General features: G+C 41.6%; 1 protein-coding gene across 1 annotated transcript in view; it reads left to right on the forward strand.

The window, feature by feature from the left end:
• The first annotated feature begins 493 nt into the window (after positions 1–493).
• LOC120045916 (inactive phospholipase D5-like) overlaps positions 494–20,469 on the forward strand; it is a 75,295-nt gene continuing 55,319 nt past the window's right edge. The window contains exon 1 of the mRNA XM_038990842.1: positions 494–838. Coding sequence (XP_038846770.1) covers positions 680–838 — 159 coding nt within the window. The 5' untranslated portion in view covers positions 494–679. The remainder of the gene's footprint in view (positions 839–20,469) is intronic.

The raw sequence follows: 20,469 nt of genomic DNA on the forward strand, positions 1-20,469 counted from the left end.
CTGTAGCTCTGGGAAAGCAGATTCTGTCTGGGTAATTAGACATCAAACTCTATTGCCTGTGTGGCATTTGATGGGCTGAGGAAAACAGAGGTTACTCCAGATCATACATGATGTCATACCTGTGTGTCTCCACAGATCATACAAAATGATGTCATACCCAGGGCCGGATTACCGAACGTGCGCGCAGTGCATCCCAGATGGCATATGAAAAAATTATTTTAGCCTCATGGCAAAATGTGAGCAAAAGCATGATAAAACGGTGTGTGTGTAACTGTGTCTGTACACATTCAGTTGTTTATGTTTGCGTGTGTGCATATCTTTTTGATTAGTCTGTGAAGGCTCCCTCCGACAACCAGGGATATCACTGCTTGAGGTGGAGAGTGGTGAAGGTAGAGACAGAGGAGATAGAAAGACCTAGAAACCAGGAGAAGCAGGGAGGGAGGGGGATAAAAGTGCCAGAGAGAGAGAGACAGGGTAGAGTGGAGCAGCCTGCCTCCCTAACTCTGCCAGCACCGACAGGCAGTGTTGCTGACTCTACTGGGGTCTGATCCAGGCGGGTCTCTTCTTCCTCCGTCAGTTTCTTCTTCCTCCTTCAGCACAACACATGGGATCCGTGAGCCCCAAGCCAGGGGTCTGAGCAGAGGGCTTCTCCAGCCTAGCCTGACATGAGGGGAAGGCGATGCGCTCAGCCGGGCTGCCGTCAGTGGGCTTTATGGAGCTCCAGCTGAAGGGGGGTGGTCCCCTGGTGGTCCCGGCGAAAACCATCTACAGCACCGTCCAGCAGCAGGACTACTCTGCAGGCGTATGGCTCCGCAGGAAAGAGAAAAAACTGGAGCATGTAAGCTTTCAGATGTTTGTCTGATAAGTTACTGTAGTTGTGAAATCTATAGGACAGCATTGTGGGTCTATCGTTATTTGTAAGTTGGTGTTGGTGTTAGGTATTTTTTATCTGGTTGTTTCTATAGTTGATTGTTTTGGGTTAGCAGTTCCAGTGCTTCTTTGTTATATGTATTCACTGGCTGCTGCATGATCTTATCTGCTTCAGTAGCGACTGCATTGTCTGACATAAATTATACAGTTTGACTTTATTGCTGCAGACAGCTATTGCATTATTAATTGCTCTCCTTATCAGTGTAGAAGTTGGGTTCAGACGGCACTGTATGTTACACTGTCCTTCTCTCAGCACATATCAAAGCTGCAGGTTAAAGTTAAATCTAGACTTGGTTTCCTCTATTGAAATCGCTCCTTTCACCCCAGCTGCCAAACTAACCCTGATTCAGATGACCATCCTACCTATGCTAGATTACGGAGACGTAATTTATAGAACGGCAGGTAAGGGTGCTCTTGAGCAGCTAGATGTACTTTACCGTTCTGCCATCAGATCTGCCACCAATGCTCCTTATAGGACACATCACTGCACTCTATACTCCTCTGTAAACGGGTCATCTATGTATACCCGTCGCAAGACCCACTGGTTGATGCTTATTTATAAAACCCTCTTAGGCCTCACTCCCCCCTATCTGAGATATCTACCGCAGCCCTCGTCCTCCATATACAACACTCGTTCTGCCAGTCACATTCTGTTAAAGATCCCCAAAGCACACACATCCCTGGGTTGCGACTGGAACGAGCTGCAACAAACACTCAAACTGGACAGTTTTATCTCAATCTCTTCATTCAAAGACTCAATCATGGACACTCTTACTGACAGTTGTGGCTGCTTTGCATGATGTATTGTTGTCTCTACCTTGCCATTTGTGCTGTTGTCGGTGCCCAATAATGTTTGTACCCTGTTTTGTGCTGCTACCACGTTGTGTTGCTGCCATGTTGTGTTGCTACCATGTGTTGTCATGTTGTATTGCTACCGTGCTGTGTTGTCATGTGTTGCTGCCATGCTATGTTGTTGTCTTAGGTCTCTCTTTATGTAGTGTTGTGTTGTCTCGTCGTGATGGGTGTTTTGTCCTATATTTTTATTTAATGTATTTATATTTTTAATCCCAGCCACCAACCTCGCAGGAGGCCTTTTGCCTTTTGGTAGGCCGTCACTGTAAATAATAATTTGTTCTTAAATGACTTGCCTAGTTAAATAAAGGTTAAATAAAACATTAAAAAATTAAATAAATGTGTTAATTCTCCCAGTGCTCAGTTGATGCTGTTAATGGAGCCTGAGCCTGATGTAGAGGGGTTCTGGCATTGTTTAACGATTTGCTCCTCGTAGCTGTACTATGAATCACAACGATTTATTCATGTGCTGTTATAAGTAATGTTTCAATGTGCTCTTCTTATTGAAGGAAGTTAATATGAGTCAGACTTAGAGAAAAGCTTTGTTTTTTGGCTTTCTTACAGTCAGTGTCTTAAAAGTGAAAGGCTTATATTCATATTCTATCAAGGCATCTATAAAAATGCAAATGTACATGTAGATACAGTCCAGTGGATTGTTCATCTAGTGCAGGGGTGCACAATTAGAATTCAAAGAGGTCCAGTGACTAACATTTTCTCCCCCCAAAGGTCCAAACCATTAAAATGTCTAACGTGCATATGTAGTTCTTGTATATGTATAGCTAATAAACAAAGTACTACATTTCAGTAACATTTCAACAATATTTATTGCACATTTTCAATGCAGACACATTAAACATGAGGTAAAATAAATATGCAGACTAACCATAAATAAAAGTAGGCCTATCACAAATGTTCTCATTTCAAGCAAAACAAGACTGCATCTTCACAAAAAAATAACAAAAGTGCCTGTTTCTGAAAAAAGTGCTATGATTTTTGAACAGATAAGAAACCACAGGATTAATATTTACCTTTCCTACTCTCTCCCACTTCACTTCTCCATCTCTCTTCTTTAGTGAGAGAAATGGGCTGTTTCTTGTCCTGCCAGTCATTTGAACCTTGGCTGGAATGGAGTCAGTGCCATTCTCATGCACAAATGTAGGTGCTCATTGGTGAGTCTAGAACGGTACTTATTTTTAATGATGTTCATAGTGGAGAAAGAAGATTCACAGCTGTATGTGGAGCCAAACATGGTCAAGGTGTGTAGTGCTACTTTGGTTAGACCAGGGGAAACAGTCTCAGACCTGTTTTCTGCCTGCAGCCAGAAAGTGTCATGATCAGTTAGTTGAAAGTGCTCTCTTAGTGCAACATTTGCTTGCAGATCAATCAGTTCCATCTGTAGAGATCCAGCATGTGCCCACTTGAAGGTCTGTGTCACCTCCGTTGAAAATCCCCTGACATCTGTGATGAGGAATGGATTCTCAATTGGAAGAAGGAGCTGCTGTGCAAGGCTGAAGCTGTCAAAGTGATTTCTGAAGTTTCCTATCAGCTTATCTATGAAGAGAGAAATATCCCTCAGCCTGAATCTGTTCCTGCACTTTTGGGAAGTGTGCAAAGTCTCATTGAAGATCTTCCTTGAACACTTCCAGTTTCCTGTGGAAGGAGCGGACAGATGTCATCAAATCACAAACTGAATTGTTCTTACCCTGTAGTTTCACATTGAGCTCATTAAGGTGTGATGTGATGTCTACCAAAAAAGCAGCAATATCCATTTTGCAATTGTCTTGCAAAAAAACTGGGTTGCCTTCTGATTCTTGAGCGGTTCTAGGAAAACTGTTATTTCCTTATGAATGGACCAAAAGCGTTCCAACACCCTGCCTTTACTGAGCCATCTTACGTTGTTGTGCACCAGTAGGTAATTTGCATTTGCCTCAACTTCTTTCAGGAATTCTCGCAGCAGGCGATGTTGATGATGATGCCCTGAGGAAGTTGATGAGTTTCATCATTGTATTCATCACTTCAGCATACTCTTCTGACAGATTGGCGCACAGGACAGACTGATGAATGATGCAGTGGTAAGCTGTGAGATCAGGGTTGTCCTCTTTCAGCTGTGCCACAGCTCCTCTCTCTCTTCCTATCATGACAGGGGCCCCATCTGAGGTGATAGACACCACTTATTTTAGATCTATCCCCCTCTTTCTCAGCATCTCCTTTATGGCCATGTCTATGCCCTTTTCTCTTGTATGTGTCTCGAGTGGTGTTACACCTAACAGGTCTTCACAGAATTTATTCTTCTCTGTGTGGTAAAATCTAACATACACCAGAGAAGCTGGGCACTATCATTCACATCAGTAGATTCATCAACAACTAATGCTATGCAGGGTGCACTCCGAATAGCTTCATCAAGCTGTGTTAATACATCCTCTGTTATTATTTCACTCTTTCTTGCTGTTGTTGTACGTGACATTGGTATGTGACTTTTCACACAGCTCGTCTTTTTGTTTACGGTCACCCTTTTTTTTCAATGTACACATACTGCGCTGGGAAGGTCCCAGACAGCGCCCCATACTACTGTGTGTTGTCCAATCACCTGCATTATTTAAATCACTTCATGAAACTCAGCCAATCAAAGTGAAATTGTTACAATTGTTGTTACCAGGTCCTAGCCTATTTATCAACCCTGGTATTACATGTGGATTAGATGGTAGTGGCACCTTGTTGCTACATGTAACAAGATCAGATTATGGTTTGAGTTATTAACATGGTAATTCACAGGTGACTTTCAAACATGTAATTACAAAACAGTGTAATGTGAACAGAAAATGTGTAGTAGCATCTGTAGTTACACATGTGGAATAACCTTCAGCAACCTTCCAATTGTGTAATAATTGCTTTCGCAACAACCACTATTATCATGTAGTATGTAGTAAAATCTATGTAACTACTGTTAACAGTTATTACTGTGTTAGTTACATAGTTATAGGGGCAACTTAAATGTAAGCGTTACCAGTGATGCTTTACCAACCTAGCTTTCTCTGCTCTGTCTGCATATTCAAAGAGGAGGAGAGGAGAGTCTGCAGCTGCAGCCTCTTCAAACGTGCCTAACTCCACTCCTGGCTGCTCATCCTGTCACACCATGCAGTTAGCCAGCTCTTACAACCCCCCCCAGAAAGGAAGCTATTTCCTTTCTGAGTTTCACTCTGTGAAATTTGTTGCAACAATTAAGTCTTGAAAAAGTCTGCAACTTCATTGAATTCAGAACAGGGCAATATAAGTGCACATTTTTTATTTCACCTTTAGTTAACATACAGTCAATAATACAGTAGGAAAAACAGAAAGTATATATACAGTGTGACTGTATGAATGACTGTATGAAAACAAAACAACACTTGAGATAATGTATTCTGTACCTTGCTTTCGTGAAACTTGAGTCTTGGAGGGAATAAAGTAATCAATACCATTCCACTGTGAACAGTCACCCACCTTAAATCAACTGTGAATAGGGCATAATCTTTGTTTTGCTCTGAGAACTCAAACTCATAAACCGCGAGCGCAGAGGCCTAGGGAAATTGTTTGGGAGAGTCGTGCTGCGGCATGAAGCAGTAGAGGTATTATGCTTGCTGTTAAAAGCAGTGAAGATTGTAAATGGAATGGTGTTGAAGGTTTATACAAATCTCCGCTGTTGAAAACTAAATGTTAGTCTAAAAGAAATGTGAGATAATGTCTCGATGTTTTTATATTGGAGATCAAGTTTATATTCAAATTCGATATCCAAATTCGATAGTAATGCACGTGTAGGGGTCGGGAGTCGGGATGAGAGAGTGAGGCAGGCAGCGTTTCTCAGCAAGTCGAATCACCTGGCATAATTTTTATGGATATATACAAAGAAATTTAAATTGAAAAAAGGTGAAACAAAATGAAGTGTAGCTAGTTTACAGTCTTCCCAGCTTCAGTTTGAAGTTATTTTGTTAGCTGTGTTGTTGGCTAGCTCTAACAACAGTGTCCTAAAGAGAGAGCACTTTTTATGTCAGGCGAAATCGTGCCTCATTAGCTCATTGTTATGGATGCATCCAAATAAATGTCACTAGAAAACAGCTTAAACAAATGCAGCTACTGCTGTTATTCTTTCTGCACTGTTTGGCGTGACTGTAAGTTAGCCGTAGTTGGCTAGCTAGCAAGCAATAATAAGAACGTTGCCAGCCAGTATGGCAATGGAACATTTAGAACGAACAACTGGGTCCCGCCCATAGATACAGAACAAAAAGACTGAACGACTGGGTCGCGTCTCTGGCAACTGAACCAATAGAACGAACGACCAGCCGGCTTGGGTAGCAAACCTAGATTTGTTTCGGGACTATATCTTCTGGAAGGTAGAAAGAGTATGAATAAATTAATCATAATAATGTTTTTAATTAAAATATGTCAATCATTATTTGAATATGTTGGTAACACGTTGTATAACAGTGATGATGTGTTTGGAGCATATCGGCACGTGAAAATATATCCTCCAAACACCGGCTTCGAGGGCATTATCACTTAATCATCATACAGTTGAAGTCGGAAGTGTACATCATTAAAACTCGTTTTTCAACACCTCAACAAATTTCTTGTGAACAAACTATAGTTTTGTCAAGTTGGTTAGGACATCTACTTTGTGCATGACACAAGTAATTTTTCCAACAATTGTTTACAGACAGATTATTTCACTTATAACTCACTGTATAACAATTCCAGTGGGTCAGAAGTTTACATACATTAAAATTGACTGTGGCTTTAAACAGCTTGGAAAATTCCAGAAAATTATGTCATGGCTTTAGAAGCTTCTGATAGGCTAATTGACATCATTTGAGTCAATTGGTGGTGTACCTGTGGATGTATTTCAAGGCCTACCTTCAAACTCAGTGCCTCTTTGCTTGACATCATGGTAAAATCAAAAGAAATCAGCCAAGACCTCAGAAAAACATTGTAGACCTCCACAAGTCTGGTTCATCCTTGGGAGAAATTTCCAAATGCCTGAAGGTACCACGTTCATCTGTACAATCAATAGTACACAAGTATAAACACCATGGGACCACGCAGCCGTCATACCACTCAGGAAGGAGACGCGTTCTGTCTCCTAGAGATGAACGTACTTTGGTGCGAAAAGTGCAAATAATTCCCAGAACAACAGTAAAGGAGCTTGTGAAGATGCTGGAGGAAACAGGTACAAAAGTATCTACATTCACAGTTAAACAAGTCCAATATTGACATAACCTGAAAGGCCGCTCCGCAAGGAAGAAGCCACTGCTCCAAAGCCGCCATAAAAAAGCCAGACTACGGTTTGCAACTGCACATGGGGACAAAGATCGTACTTTTTGGAGAAATGTCCTCTGGTCTGATGAAACAAAAATAGAACTGTTTGGCCAAAATGACCATCGTTATGTTTGGTGGGAAAGGGGGGAGGTTTCCAAGCCGAAGAACACCATCCCAACCGTGAAGCACGGGGGTGGCAGCATCATGTTGTGGGGGTGCTTTGCTGCAGGAGGGACAGGTGCACTTCACAAAATAGATGGCATCATGAGGGAGGAAAATGATGTGGATATATTGAAGCAACATCTCAAGACATCAGTCAGGAAGTTAAAGATTGGTCGCAAATGGGTCTTCCAAATGGACAATGACCCCAAGCATACTTCCAAAGTTGTGTCAAAATGGCTTAAGGACAACAAAGTCAAGGTATTGGAGTGGCCATCACAAAGCCCTGACCTCAATCCTATAGAACATTTGTGGGCAGAACTGAAAAAGAATGTGCGAGCAAGGAGGCCTACAAACCTGACTCAGTTACACTAGCTCTGTCAGGAGGAATGGGCCAAAATTCACCCAACTTATTGTGGGAAGCTTGTGGAAGGATACCCAAAACGTTTGACCCAAGTTAAACAATTTAACGGCAATGCTACCAAATACTAATTGAGTGTATGTAAACTTCTGACCCACTGGGAATGTGATGAAAGAAATAAAAGCTGAAATAAATCATTCTTTCTGCTATTATTCTGACATTTCGCATTCTTAAAATAAAGTGGTGATCCTAACTGACCTAATCCTTCTACTAGGATTAAATGTCAGGAATTGTGCAAACCTGAGTTTAAATTTATTTTGTGTATGGTTATGGAAGATGTAAACTTCCAACTTCAACTGTATATCTATGGACATGAGGCAGGAAGATAATCATTCACATAACTCAGCTAGTGTTTTTTGTTTATTTTTTTACCCCAATTTGTCGTTACAGTCTTGTCTCATCCCTGCAACTCCCGTACAGACTCGGGAGAGGCGAAAGCCGCGCATCCTCCGAAACACAACCCAGCCAAGCCGCACTGCTGCTTGACACAATGCCCACTTAAACTGGAAGCCAGCCATACCAATGTGTCGGAGGAAACACCTTACACCTGACGACCATGTCAGCGTGCACTGTGCCCGGCTCGCCACAGGAGTCACTAGTGCGCGACGGGACAAGGACATCCCTGCCGGCCAAACCCTCCCCTAACCCGGACCAATTGTGCACCGCCCCATGGGTCTCCCGGTCACGGCCCAGCTGTGACAGAGTCTGGACTCGAACCCAGAATCTCTAGTAGCACAGCTAGCACTGCGATGCAGTGCCTTAGACCACTGCGCCACTCATCTAGTGTTTGATATGTTGAATTACAGGAAGAGTAGCCTAGCTGTTGCAATTAGTAAAAGCTAATTGGGGCTCTAAATAAACAAATCAGTAGCCTATCTTTGTTTTGTTTAATACAAAACAGACTAGCATCTAGGCAAATCATCTCACTCGTGAGGCATAATGTAGTTCAATATGAAGCAGAGCTATATGTGAGACATTTTTGATCTAAAGATGTAAGACTTATTGCCTTAGTGAAAGTGCCTTTGAACTTTACAGGTTGAGTGTATTGATGCAAGAGAACCTTTTTACTGAGGCAAATGTCAGTCTCCCAACAGGGTGCAGGGTGTCTGGATAATGAAGTGTTTCTCTTCCCAGAGCGGTTTTCTTCTCAGGGAGAGATTGGAGAAGCCCTAGCTGTGACAGTAAAACTAATGGGATCAGCTGCCATGTCTGGCTGGCTGCCTTCTCACCCATTTCCACAATGTCTGTTAGAGTTAAAGAAAAGGGACAGTTCAGTCACCACCTTTTCTCTGCTGATGCCACACATTCAATCCCCGATCGTCTGAGTGTTAGTTTAAAGTTTTATTAGTTGTATGTACAGAATACGCATGGTATACACCGTCCAATGAAATGCTTACCTGCAGGTTCCTTCTCGACAACAACAATTTTTGTAAGAATATATATAAGAACACGAAGAAAGTAAATGGCTCAGTAGAATAAGTTAGTAGTATAGTTATGACCTGAAATGACAAGAAACATTACATCAACTTGTAGACTTGCCAATTAAGCTTTAACTTTCAAACTTCGTCCTCTACCAAGGGCATGAGTGAAACTGCTGTTTCATCATCATGTCGTCATCATAGTTTAATTCAAACATGTCATCCACAAATGTTGGGTTTATTTGATATTTTATGCACTGAGATTGAGCTTGCCTTACATCTGAGTTGACAGTGGCAAGACAGAATTCCAACTAAATGTACAGGCAAATAAAACCATAAGCCTGTGGAATATTCCAGAAGAGGGAGAACATGGAGATGAAAGAGAAAAGGAAGTTTTAGTTTAGCTTGGCCGGCATTGGTTTTGATATTATAGAACAAGAATAAATCAAACACTAGAGCCTTACTGTCCAGTATTTGTCAGCGCACATTGGTCACTATAACCACAGATACAGCAGAGGGTGCTATTGCCAAGTCAAAAAGATCTAAGGATCACAACATTATGGCCTCATGAAAGGGATGATGTGCAGTGTGCAGAGCCTCACTTTACATGATGGCTCCATAACAATGTGTGAGAATCTGCACTGCTGATTTCTGCTTCTTAATTAGCTTCCCGTGGGAAGTTAAAAGCTTACTGTCTGTCTGTGACAGAGGGCACTAACTGCATCAACACCATAGTGAAGCTTTCAATAGCACTACTGAGCACAGCTGTGAAGTCTAGCACTCTGAGATATATGGAAATGGGAACGCATTCAAAATCAATGAATATGTGGATTAGATATCCTGAAATGACTTCAAATTTGTTTATTTGTTGTTCCTATGCTGTCTTTCTTGGTGTCAGAATATATTGTTCTGTACAGTGGTATATTGATTTTCTATATATCATGATGGCTTCTGATATAATGATATATGGGTGTTTTATTTATATATAATACATTTGAACATAAGATCTGAGGCCAAGTTCATTACTGGCAGAGGCGGGTACTTGTACGGGATTTAAAGAGGTTCGGATGGAAGTGCGGGTGTAATGAATTATAATAATGGAATGTTTGTCACTGAGGCTCTAGATCAAACGTTTTCACACGCACCAACTCTTTCCGTAATGACATAGACCTACTAGGTAAGGGGAGGGTGTGAACAAATAATAAGAGCAGTGTTGTGTTCGAAACCACCTAAAGCGAGACCGATTCAAGACCAAGACCGGAGCGAATCGTGTCCGAGTTGAGACCAAGACCGGGGGAGCAAGACCGATTCAAGAGTTCAAAATGTCCAGTATTTCTGTGTTCATATTTCAAAAGAATGTAATGGATACTTTAGACATTCAGTTGGTGCGAAAAGTGCAAATCAATCCCAGAACAACAGCAAAGGACCTTGTGAAGATGCTGAAGGAAACAGGTACAAAAGTATCTATATCCACAGTAAAACGAGTCCTATATCGTTAAAACCTGAAAGGCCGCTCAGCAAGGAAGAAGTCAATGCTCCAAAACCACCATAAAAAAGCCAGACTATGGTTTGCAACTGCACATGGGGACAAAGATCGAACTTTTTGGAGAAATGTCCTCTGGTCTGATGAAACAAAAATAGAACTGTTTGGTCATAATGACCATCGTTATGTTTGGAGGGAAAAGGGGGAGGCTTGCAAGCCGAAGAACACCATCCCAACCGTGAAGCACAGGAGTGGAGGTATCATGTTGTGGGGGTGCTTTGCTGCACGAGGGACTGGTGTACTTCACAAAATAGATGGCATCATGAGGCAGGAAAATGATGTGGATATATTGAAGCAACATCTCAAGACATCAGTCAGGCAGTTAAAGCTTGGTCGCAAATGGGTCTTCCAAATAGACAATGACCCCAAGCATACTTCCAAAGTTGTGGCAAAATGGCTTAAGGACAACAGTTAAGGTATTGGAGTGGCCATCACAAAGCCCTGACCTCCAACCTATAGAAAATGTGTGGACAGAACTGAAAAAGCATGTGCGAGCAAGGAGGCCTACAAACCTGATTCAGTTACACCAGCTCTGTCAGAAGGAATGGGCCAAAATTCACCCAACTTATTGTGGGAAGCTTGTGGAAGGCTACCCGAAACGTTTGACCCAAGTTAAACAATTTAAAGGCAATGCTACCAAATACTAATTGAGTGTATGTAAACTTCTGACCCACTGGGAATGTGATGAAAGAAATAAAAGCTGAAATAAATCATTCTCTCTACTACTATTCTGACATTTCACATTCTTAAAATAAAGTGGTGATCCTAACTGACCTAAAACAGGGAATATTTACTAGGATTAAATGTCAGGAATTGTGAAGAGCTGAGTTTAAATGTTTTTGGCTAAGGTGTATGTAAACTTCCGACTTCAACTGTACGTATTTTTGAAATGGTAAGGTGCATCACTATCATTAAAACAACTCATGTAAAGCTACAGTAGATTTAAAAATCTATTGAACAGCTATTTTGGATTAAATCAATTGGAATAGTAAACTATCCTCTTACCCAACTTCTATGATACTGTATGTCAGGTTAATACAGCAGTTAGTTGTGTATTCTTCACATGCATCCGACTACAATTGCTTTTTATTCATCTCATCTCAAATGTTAGGTCTGACCCGGTAAACAATCATAGGGTAACATGCTTCAGTTACAGTTCAGCCCCAACCCTCAAGACCTGATCAAGTACCAGATGTTCCCAAATCCCAGACACGCACAAGAACTTTACCCTGTACACACCACATTAGCCTAATATCAGCCACATTAGCCTAATATCCCCAGTTAACTCAAATCCCCTCTGCACTTTTGGTAAAGTGTTTTGCATTAAACTTCCATGCCTTACTAGATAGCTGTTGAAATCCTTTGAATTGACCATATGCGAGATCAGTAGAGATAAATGGATCTCAGCAATGCATCACACATTTCCCATTGTTTTATAATAGCATTATTAATCATAGTAAGTAAAGTAGCCTTGCACAAGACAGAACAGCTCATAGGGCAAGAGCCTATTTCCTGTTTCTGTAGCAGGAGGCAGCTTGATGTACAATTTCACCCCTCTGGACAGGACAAATCAGGTCCCATTTTAATAGTTTGGTATGACTCGACCTGGGATTGAATTCACAACCTTCCAATCTCAGGGCAGACACTCTAACCACAAGGCCACTGAGTTGGTCTATTATTAATCATAGCTTTCAGAAAATTGCATTTCTACTGCCTGCTACAGTCTTCAGTATTGTTGAAGTTATCATTACTATAATCAGCATTGTTGAAGTGAACAGAATCTTGTTCTCAGAAGCCTCCCGGGCATCTCCTGTTTGGCAAAGTCTAAATGGATACGGGCACAAGGCGAGACCCAGATGCAGTCTCGTCCAAGATGTTTATTAACAATCCAAAAGGGGTAGGCAAGAGAATGGTCGTGGACAGGCAAAAGGTCAAAACCAGTTCAGAGTTCCAGAGGTACAGAATGGCAGGCAGGCTCGAGGTCAGGGCAGGCAGAATGGTCAGGCAGGCGGGAATGGAGTCCAGAAAAGATCAGGCCGTGACAATGGATAGAGACAAAAGTTGATGTTATTCTTTTGTTTATCAGACGTGAATATTGTTGGTTAATTTGGTTTGTACGCTGTATTGACAGTAAAAATAAAATAACATGCACTTGAATGTTATTTCATCACTGATTCTCCCTCTTACTCATTCATAAAGCAATTGAATGACTGGATATATCTTTAAAGAGCTGCTGCTGGATAACACCACCTTAAATCCTGACTAGTGACCGTATTATCATCGCTTCACTGCATGGCCATTGCAACATTATTTATGCACTTTTCATTCCTTTTCTTCACAGATACATTTGAGATCATAAATAGGAACATATGGAGAAGCTTAGGGACAGGGAGTGGCCTTCCAGTGTATATTATTAATTGGGTCTGTCAGTTGTGTAGTGTTTCCGGCATGATGGTGTTGATGTGAGCCATGACAAGCCTTTCAAAGCACTTCATGGCTACCGACGTGAGTGCTACGGGGCGGTAATCATTTAGGCAGGTTACCTTCGCTTTCTTGGGCACAGGGACTATGGTAGTCTGTTTGAAACATGTAGGTATTACAGACTCAGTCAGGGAGAGGTTGAAAATGTCAGTGAAGACACTTGCCAGTTGGTCCGCGCATGCTTTGAGAACACGTCCTGGTAATCCATCTGGCCTTGCAGCTTTGTGAATGTTGACCTGTTTAAAGGTCTTGCTCATATCGGCTACGGAGAGCGTGATCACACAGTCGTCCATAACAGCTGGCGCTCTCATGCATGCTTCAGTGTTGCTTGCCTCGAAGTGAGCATAATTCAATGCAAATCTAATTAAATTGTACAAAGTATATGCCAAGGGCAATTGCAACATATATCACTCGTACATTAGTACATTTCTTTCTCTGCCATCCCTCCACACCCCACCCCCTCTACCCCTATTCCCATTATATATTTTCACATCCCTGACATATTGCATCAAATGCAATTTAATGCAACTGTGATAATTAGACGTCAGTGGAAATACGTGATTGTTAATGAAAAAATCATTATCGTCAACATTTGGAACTGGAATTGATATTTTACGACATTACATTAATGTGAATCACCACTTTTGATTGTGTCATCCTGATTTGATAATTGATAAAGCTTTTTATGGTCAGCATCATATTTTCACTGGGTGTTTATAACTGTAGTCTCTGAAAGGTACTGTTTGTAAATAAGTGAGTGGGGAAAACTTTTCAGTAGAGTGACTGAAGATCAAAACTTAATTTTCTTCTGCAATACAATCTTTTTATCTCCTGAAGAGGAACTTTACTGAGTGGATGGATGAGTTTTCAGGAACAACTGCCATCTGGTGTAGTTTTTCCATGTGAACACATTCCGAGATAGTTAGCTGTGTTTATCTGTCAATTTGATCAAACAGCTGGCATCATTGTTTGTTAATTCTTTGTTTTTCAAGCTGTCGTCTGTGATTTTGAACCATGCGTTGTAATATCAATGGCTTTGTTTTTGCTTCATTACGTACTCATAGAGGGCTCTATTGTATTGTATAAGATACTGTAGTTCGAAGGCACGATGGTGCGGTAGTCTGCTTTTGTCTCTGCTAGCTGTCATCTGTGGGGAATATGCTTGCCAGCCCAGTCCCTTTACCCCTCTCAAGTAGTATACAGCATGTCTTTATCCCCCCTCTCATTCCCAATGATCTGATTTATGGCTTTCCTGGATTTGGGTCTGTGAAATGTTTATTGTTTCCTATTTGATCGTGAGTCAGCTGGGTGCTTCATTGTCCAGAACTGCACACATTACACTCACTGTCTAACACAGCACAACACAGATGCACCCTGTAGATCAGATAGCACTGACCAATTAGAATAGAGATGTGTGAGATAGAACTGTACAGTCAGTAATAAATACTGTAAAGCACACTAAGGTTGAATAGCAGCGATAGATCCGATAGAACAGCAGCAAAGCAGATCAGCCGTTAGCTAGATAGACATAGCAGACAGATGAGCAAAGACAAAGATGGATCCGATAATTCAGCTAGGGTGCTCTGATAGATCTACCGAAACTAACAAATCAGATCTGTCAGGTTAGAGAAGATGGACTATCACAGACAGACGGAGGGGTAAACACATAGCAATCCCAAAAGACTAGACAGAAAACAGATTAGACACCTATGGATTTGACCAGATGCTCACAATGACACCCTCACAAATGATTTACTTCTGTTTGGTGATGGAAGTCGATGGCAGATCTGCCTGTGTTATAGGAAAACGGTGTGATGAGACTGTCCTCTATTGGTGGCTGTTTGTTATGATAGTGCTGCAGGGAAGGTTGATGCTCTGATAGGGTGTTCATGAGTCTACAAAACATTACATTCTGATCAAGGTTTCTTGACAGCCAAGACAGGATGATCATTTAAATCAGACTGTGGAAATACCATGAGTCATAATACAAAGTGTTTTTGTGTATGTACTTTGCAATAGCTTGGTAATTGTTGCTTAAACAATTTTCAGTCAGTGCACAGTGTGGGGAGACTTGTGTTGCGATTCAGCTGCCCTCTCTCTTTCTAACGGTCTCTCTTGGCACACAAAGTAGAGACAGCATCTCCTTCCCTGACTGCACAAACACACTGCAGTGCCACTATCACAATGGGAGACATTGTGTATATCTACTTAGAATTGTGACATATTAATCTAATTGATTAGTTTCAATAGATCATTAAGTTAATCCTATGTCGTGTCTTTGGCGTCATTAAAGGTGAAGACTGTTATTTTATCAAATCAATTCTCTGAAATTATTATTACGTGATTAAACTAATCACGTAAATTTAATTAACTAGGAAGTCAGGGCACCACGGAAAATCTTCAGATTACACTGTTATAATTTTCTGAATATAGCTCTTCAGATATTTTAATATCTGATCAATTAGTCTTCTATTAATGAATTATTCTTTACCTCAGGTCAGTCTCATCTGAACGTCGTAAATTGTTGGTTATCTGCACGAACCCAGCCTCTACTATAAATCATCCATACACCAGTTGGCTTAACCATTTATTTACTAACTAACTAAATAATCACAGAAATGCATAAACAAACAAACAGTAGATATTGGTTACTAACAATGATAGGGAAGATTCCCTAGTGGGCTAAACCGATATGACGGCTTGGTGGACAAAGGGAAGGGGGTGTGGACTGAGAGAGAGCGGGAAAAACAAAATGGATTCATTACACAGTCTATAATCATATACATTGAAATGCTAATCCTTCGCACATGAATGGCCGCTCATTCGAGAATAATTGCAAGTACATATTTACAGTGTATGTCATTGTTGTCTTCTCTGTTGGAATCCGGTCCGTCTGCTGGAGAGTTCATCCGAGTCTCTCTCTCTCTTTCTGTTTCCCTGAAGATCAGTCTTTCGTGGTTAGAATGAATACTTCAGAGTACCATTCAAAAACGTTCTCATAGGATAGATGGTTCGGCGGTTGTCGGTATTCGCATCCCAGGTTTACATAATTTCTAGCTACAGACTAGTAATTAGTATCTAACATTTGCTCTTATTCTGTAGGGATCGATAGTCTCAGAGTTTAACCATTTCCAGCCGTGTAGCCAATGCTCCGCTCCACGTGGTATGGTTAGGAATTCAATAACTATTCGCAATCACAGCTCACGCTGTGGGTTTGCTTAGTTTGAAAAGGATTTTCTTAGGAGGGGCTTTTATTCGTAACAGTAGAAGAGGGCGGTTCCATGACACCTGATCATGTCTGTGCTCACGGGGGCGGGCCAATGACTTAGTTAAACTTTAAAGGGAATACAATTCTCTCATATTAAAGGTTTAACATCACATTACATCATTTCACAAATAGTTTCATCTTTACTCATTAATTTTATACAAGAATTAGATGCAAATACCATCATTGAGAAATGTAAACATTCAGAGATATAGTTATGTGTGTTTCCTGTTCTTTGTGACCAAATGAAACACACTCGACATAACTGTCCCTTAATGGTCCACGGACCCTTCCCACATTCTCACAAGTGGACATATAGTTTCATTTCCCCATTTTGGGGATTTAGGAGTTCGGCCACGTGAAATCCTTTGTTCTCCGCCGGGAATTTACGACCTGAGAAAACAGAACCTGGATGTAGGAGAGGGTCAGAGAGGCGGAAGCCACGACTTACACCCAGAAAGGGCCACATCATGACACCTGTAATATTAAAAAAGGTCATTCTTTTGTCATCATTGTGGCTTTAAATCTTCATCTATACAATACATTTCTGTGTGGGTTCTTAGCCTGTTGGTAAAATTTGGATGTAATTCACATGAGATTTAAGGACATAGCTGACAGTTCGCCACTCCACGCCACCAACAGTGTTCGTTATGTCTTTCCTTTGCTGTTGGCCACTTGTTAAGAATCTACACATTTGCATTGTATGTACAGTTGAAGTCGGAAGTTTACATACACCTGAGCCAAATACATTTAAACTCAGCGCTTCACAATTCCTGACATTTAATCCTAGTAAAATTCCCTGTCTTAGGTCAGTTAGCATCACCACTTTATTTTAAGAATGTGAAATGTCAGAATAATAGTAGAGAGAATGATTTATTTCAGCTTTTATTTCTTTCATCACATTCACAGTGGGTCAGAAGTTTACATACACTCAATTAGTATTTGGTAGCATTGCTTTTAAATTGTTTAACTTGGGTCAAACGTTTCGGGTAGCCTTCCACAAGCTTCCCACAATAAGTTGGGTAAATTTTGGCCCATTCCTCCTGACAGAGCTGGTGTAACTGAGTCAGGTTTGTAGGCCTTGCTCGCACACGCTTTTTCAGTTCTGCCCACACATTTTCTGTAGGATTGAGGTCAGGGCTTTGTGATGGCCACTCCAATACCTTGACTTTGTTGTCCTTAAGCCATTTTGCCACAACTTTGGAAGTATGTTTGGGGTCATTGTTCATTTGGAAGACCCATTTGCGACCAAGCTTTAACTTCCTGACTGATGTCTTGAGATGTTGCTTCAATATATCCACATCATTTTCTTTCTTCGTGATGCCATCTATTTTGTGAAGTGCACCAGTCCCTCCTGCAGCAAAACACCCCCACAACATGATGCTGCCACCCCCGTGCTTCACGGTTGGGATGGTGTTCTTCGGGCTTGCAAGCCTCCCCTTTTTTCCTCCAAACATAACAATGGTCATTATGGCCAAACAGTTATATTTTGTTTCATCAGACCAGAGTACGTTTCTCCAAGAAGTATGATCTTTGTCCCAATGTGCAGTTGCAAACCGTAGTCTGTTTTTTTATGGCAGTTTTGGAGCAGTGGCGTCTTCCTTGCTGAGAGGCCTTTCAGGTTATGTCGATATAGGACTCATTTTACTGTGGATATAGATACTTTTTGTACCTGTTTCCTCCTTCATCTTCACAAGGTCCTTTGCTGTTGTTCTGGGATTGATTTGCACTTTTCGCACGTTCATCTCTAGGAGACAGAATGCGTCTCCTTCCTGAGCGGTATAACGGCTGCGTGGTCCCATGGTGTTTATACTTGCGTACTATTGTTTGTACAGATGAACGTGGTACCTTCAGGCGTTTGGAAATTGCTCCCAAGACTGAACCAGACTTGTGGAGGTCTACACTTTTCTTCTGAGGTCTTGGCTGATTTCTTTTGATTTTCCCATGATGTCAAGCAAAGAGGCACTGAGTTTGAAGGTAGGCCTTGAAATTCATCCACAGGTACACCTTCAATTGACTCAAATGATGTCAATTAGCCTATCAGAAGCTTCTAATGCCATGACATCATTTTCTGGAATTTTCCAAGCTGTTTAAAGGCACAGTTAGCTTAGTGTATGTAAACTTCTGACCCACTGGAATTGTGATACAGTGAGTTATAAGTGAAATAATCTGTCTGTAAACAATTATTGGAGAAATTACTTGTCATCCACAAAGTAGATGTCCTAACCGACTTGCCAAAACTATAGTTGTTAACAAGAAGTTTGTGGAGTGGTTTAAAAACTAGTTTTAATGACTCCAACCTAAGTGTATGTAAACTTCCGACTTCAACTGTATAATTAAGCAATAAGTCCCGAGGTTGGTGTGGTATATGGCCAATATACCACAGCTAAGGGCTGTTCTTGGGCACAACGCAAAGTAGAGTGGCTGGATACAGCCCTTTTCCAGGGTATATTGACCATATACCACAACCCCCCGAGGTGCCTTATTGCTATTATAAATTGGTTACCAATGTAATTAGAGCAGTAAGTTAAATGTTTTGTCATACCCATGGTATACGGTCTGATATACCACGGCTGTCAGCCAATCACGATTCAGGGCTTGAAGCACACAGTTTATAATGGATAATACTCGCTGGGGTTTTATCATTTGTCTGGTACAGACCTGTCAACTACAATTTCCTTTGGATTCATGTGAGCTCCTTAATATTAATCATGCATATGCATGTATCAATTTATACAGTGTGTCAATGCCTGTGTCTGATTTTGTGTGAAAAGAACTGAGAAGCTACAGGGGGTGTTATTTTCTCCAGTCTGCCACTGGCTGAGACTCTCACTCAGTATGGCTCGAACAGAGGGAGGGGAAGAGGGCTGGAGATGATTTGTATTGGATGGAATAGAAGAGGGGGTGGATCATAAAGGGTAGGAGGGGTGAGGAGAATGGACCATCTATCTTTCCCAATCTCTCTCTCGATCTGTGTTTCCAACTAAAGGGTGGAGAAGTGTGAGGAATAGAGGGATAGAAAGAGAGGAGAGGGAGAACGGGAGAGAGAGGGAGGAAGTAGGAGAGGGAGAAATGGAGAGGGGGGAGATTGATAGCATCATGTCAGGACTCAGTAGCGTCCTGTTTCTTCACTCTACATTATACCTTTCATTTGGACGCTGTACAGCAAACAGGAGTAGCAGCGTGTGAGGGGACAGCTTTCCCTCCCCTGTGGGAAACAGAGTGCGGCTCCTGCCCAGGACACACACACAAACTACACACACACTCACACGTGTGCTGCGAAGAACACTGTCGACACAGGGATGCACCATGAAGGTGAGCTCTACTCACCCAGAGTGACATATAGTTTGAGGGGAAGTCAACACTTTGCTGTATGTCAGCAGCTACTGTACTGTTTCACTGGGCACGTTGCCAGCTGCCTTGTCATCATTTGATTTGATTTGATTTGTGTCCATTTACATGGGACAGTGTGGCTGTGTTGTAGCTCTCAATGAGACTTTGAAATTCAGAACAGGTGAATGTGTTTTTGCCCTGTGAACAATCTTGTTCGCTGAGATCCTAATGCTACAGTATATACGATCTGCTTAGCGGAGAGTCGTCTGATTGTTTCAAAAAGTTATAAATGTATGTTTTGCTTGCCTTGAACTACTTCACATCCAGGTGGTTAATTGGCGGTCTGCCAGTGCACAATGTCTGCAGTAATTATATGAACCAGAGTGAGGGATGCTTTGTGTTGTTTGGGTGAATGTGCTGGTGTAGCAGATGGGGGATCTGTTGACCTCACTCCTCATCCTGAAGTGTCTCCACTTGCGCTGCCTAGGTAAGACGCTTCGGGAGGGTGGTCACGTGTGTTTGCGAGGCAGATGTCCTGCGTTCCAGCCTCATAAGAGCCGGATCAGGAGGAAGCGGCCCTCACTAAGCAAGCAGTGTGACGTCCTTTACAATTGGTTGTAGTTGAAGACGATGAAGACAATGATCATGGGTGAGGGATTTGGGCTCTTCGGTAGAGTGGGGGCTGGGATGTACAGTACATGGTTGAGGGGAAAGCAGAGAGTTGCTTAAGATGCTGCTGGTTTGCTGTGGTGCCATGTTATTTGTTTGAGGATGAAGA

Source organism: Salvelinus namaycush, chromosome 4 (genome assembly GCF_016432855.1).
Source record: "Salvelinus namaycush isolate Seneca chromosome 4, SaNama_1.0, whole genome shotgun sequence".
Classification (NCBI taxonomy): Eukaryota; Metazoa; Chordata; class Actinopteri; order Salmoniformes; family Salmonidae; genus Salvelinus; species Salvelinus namaycush.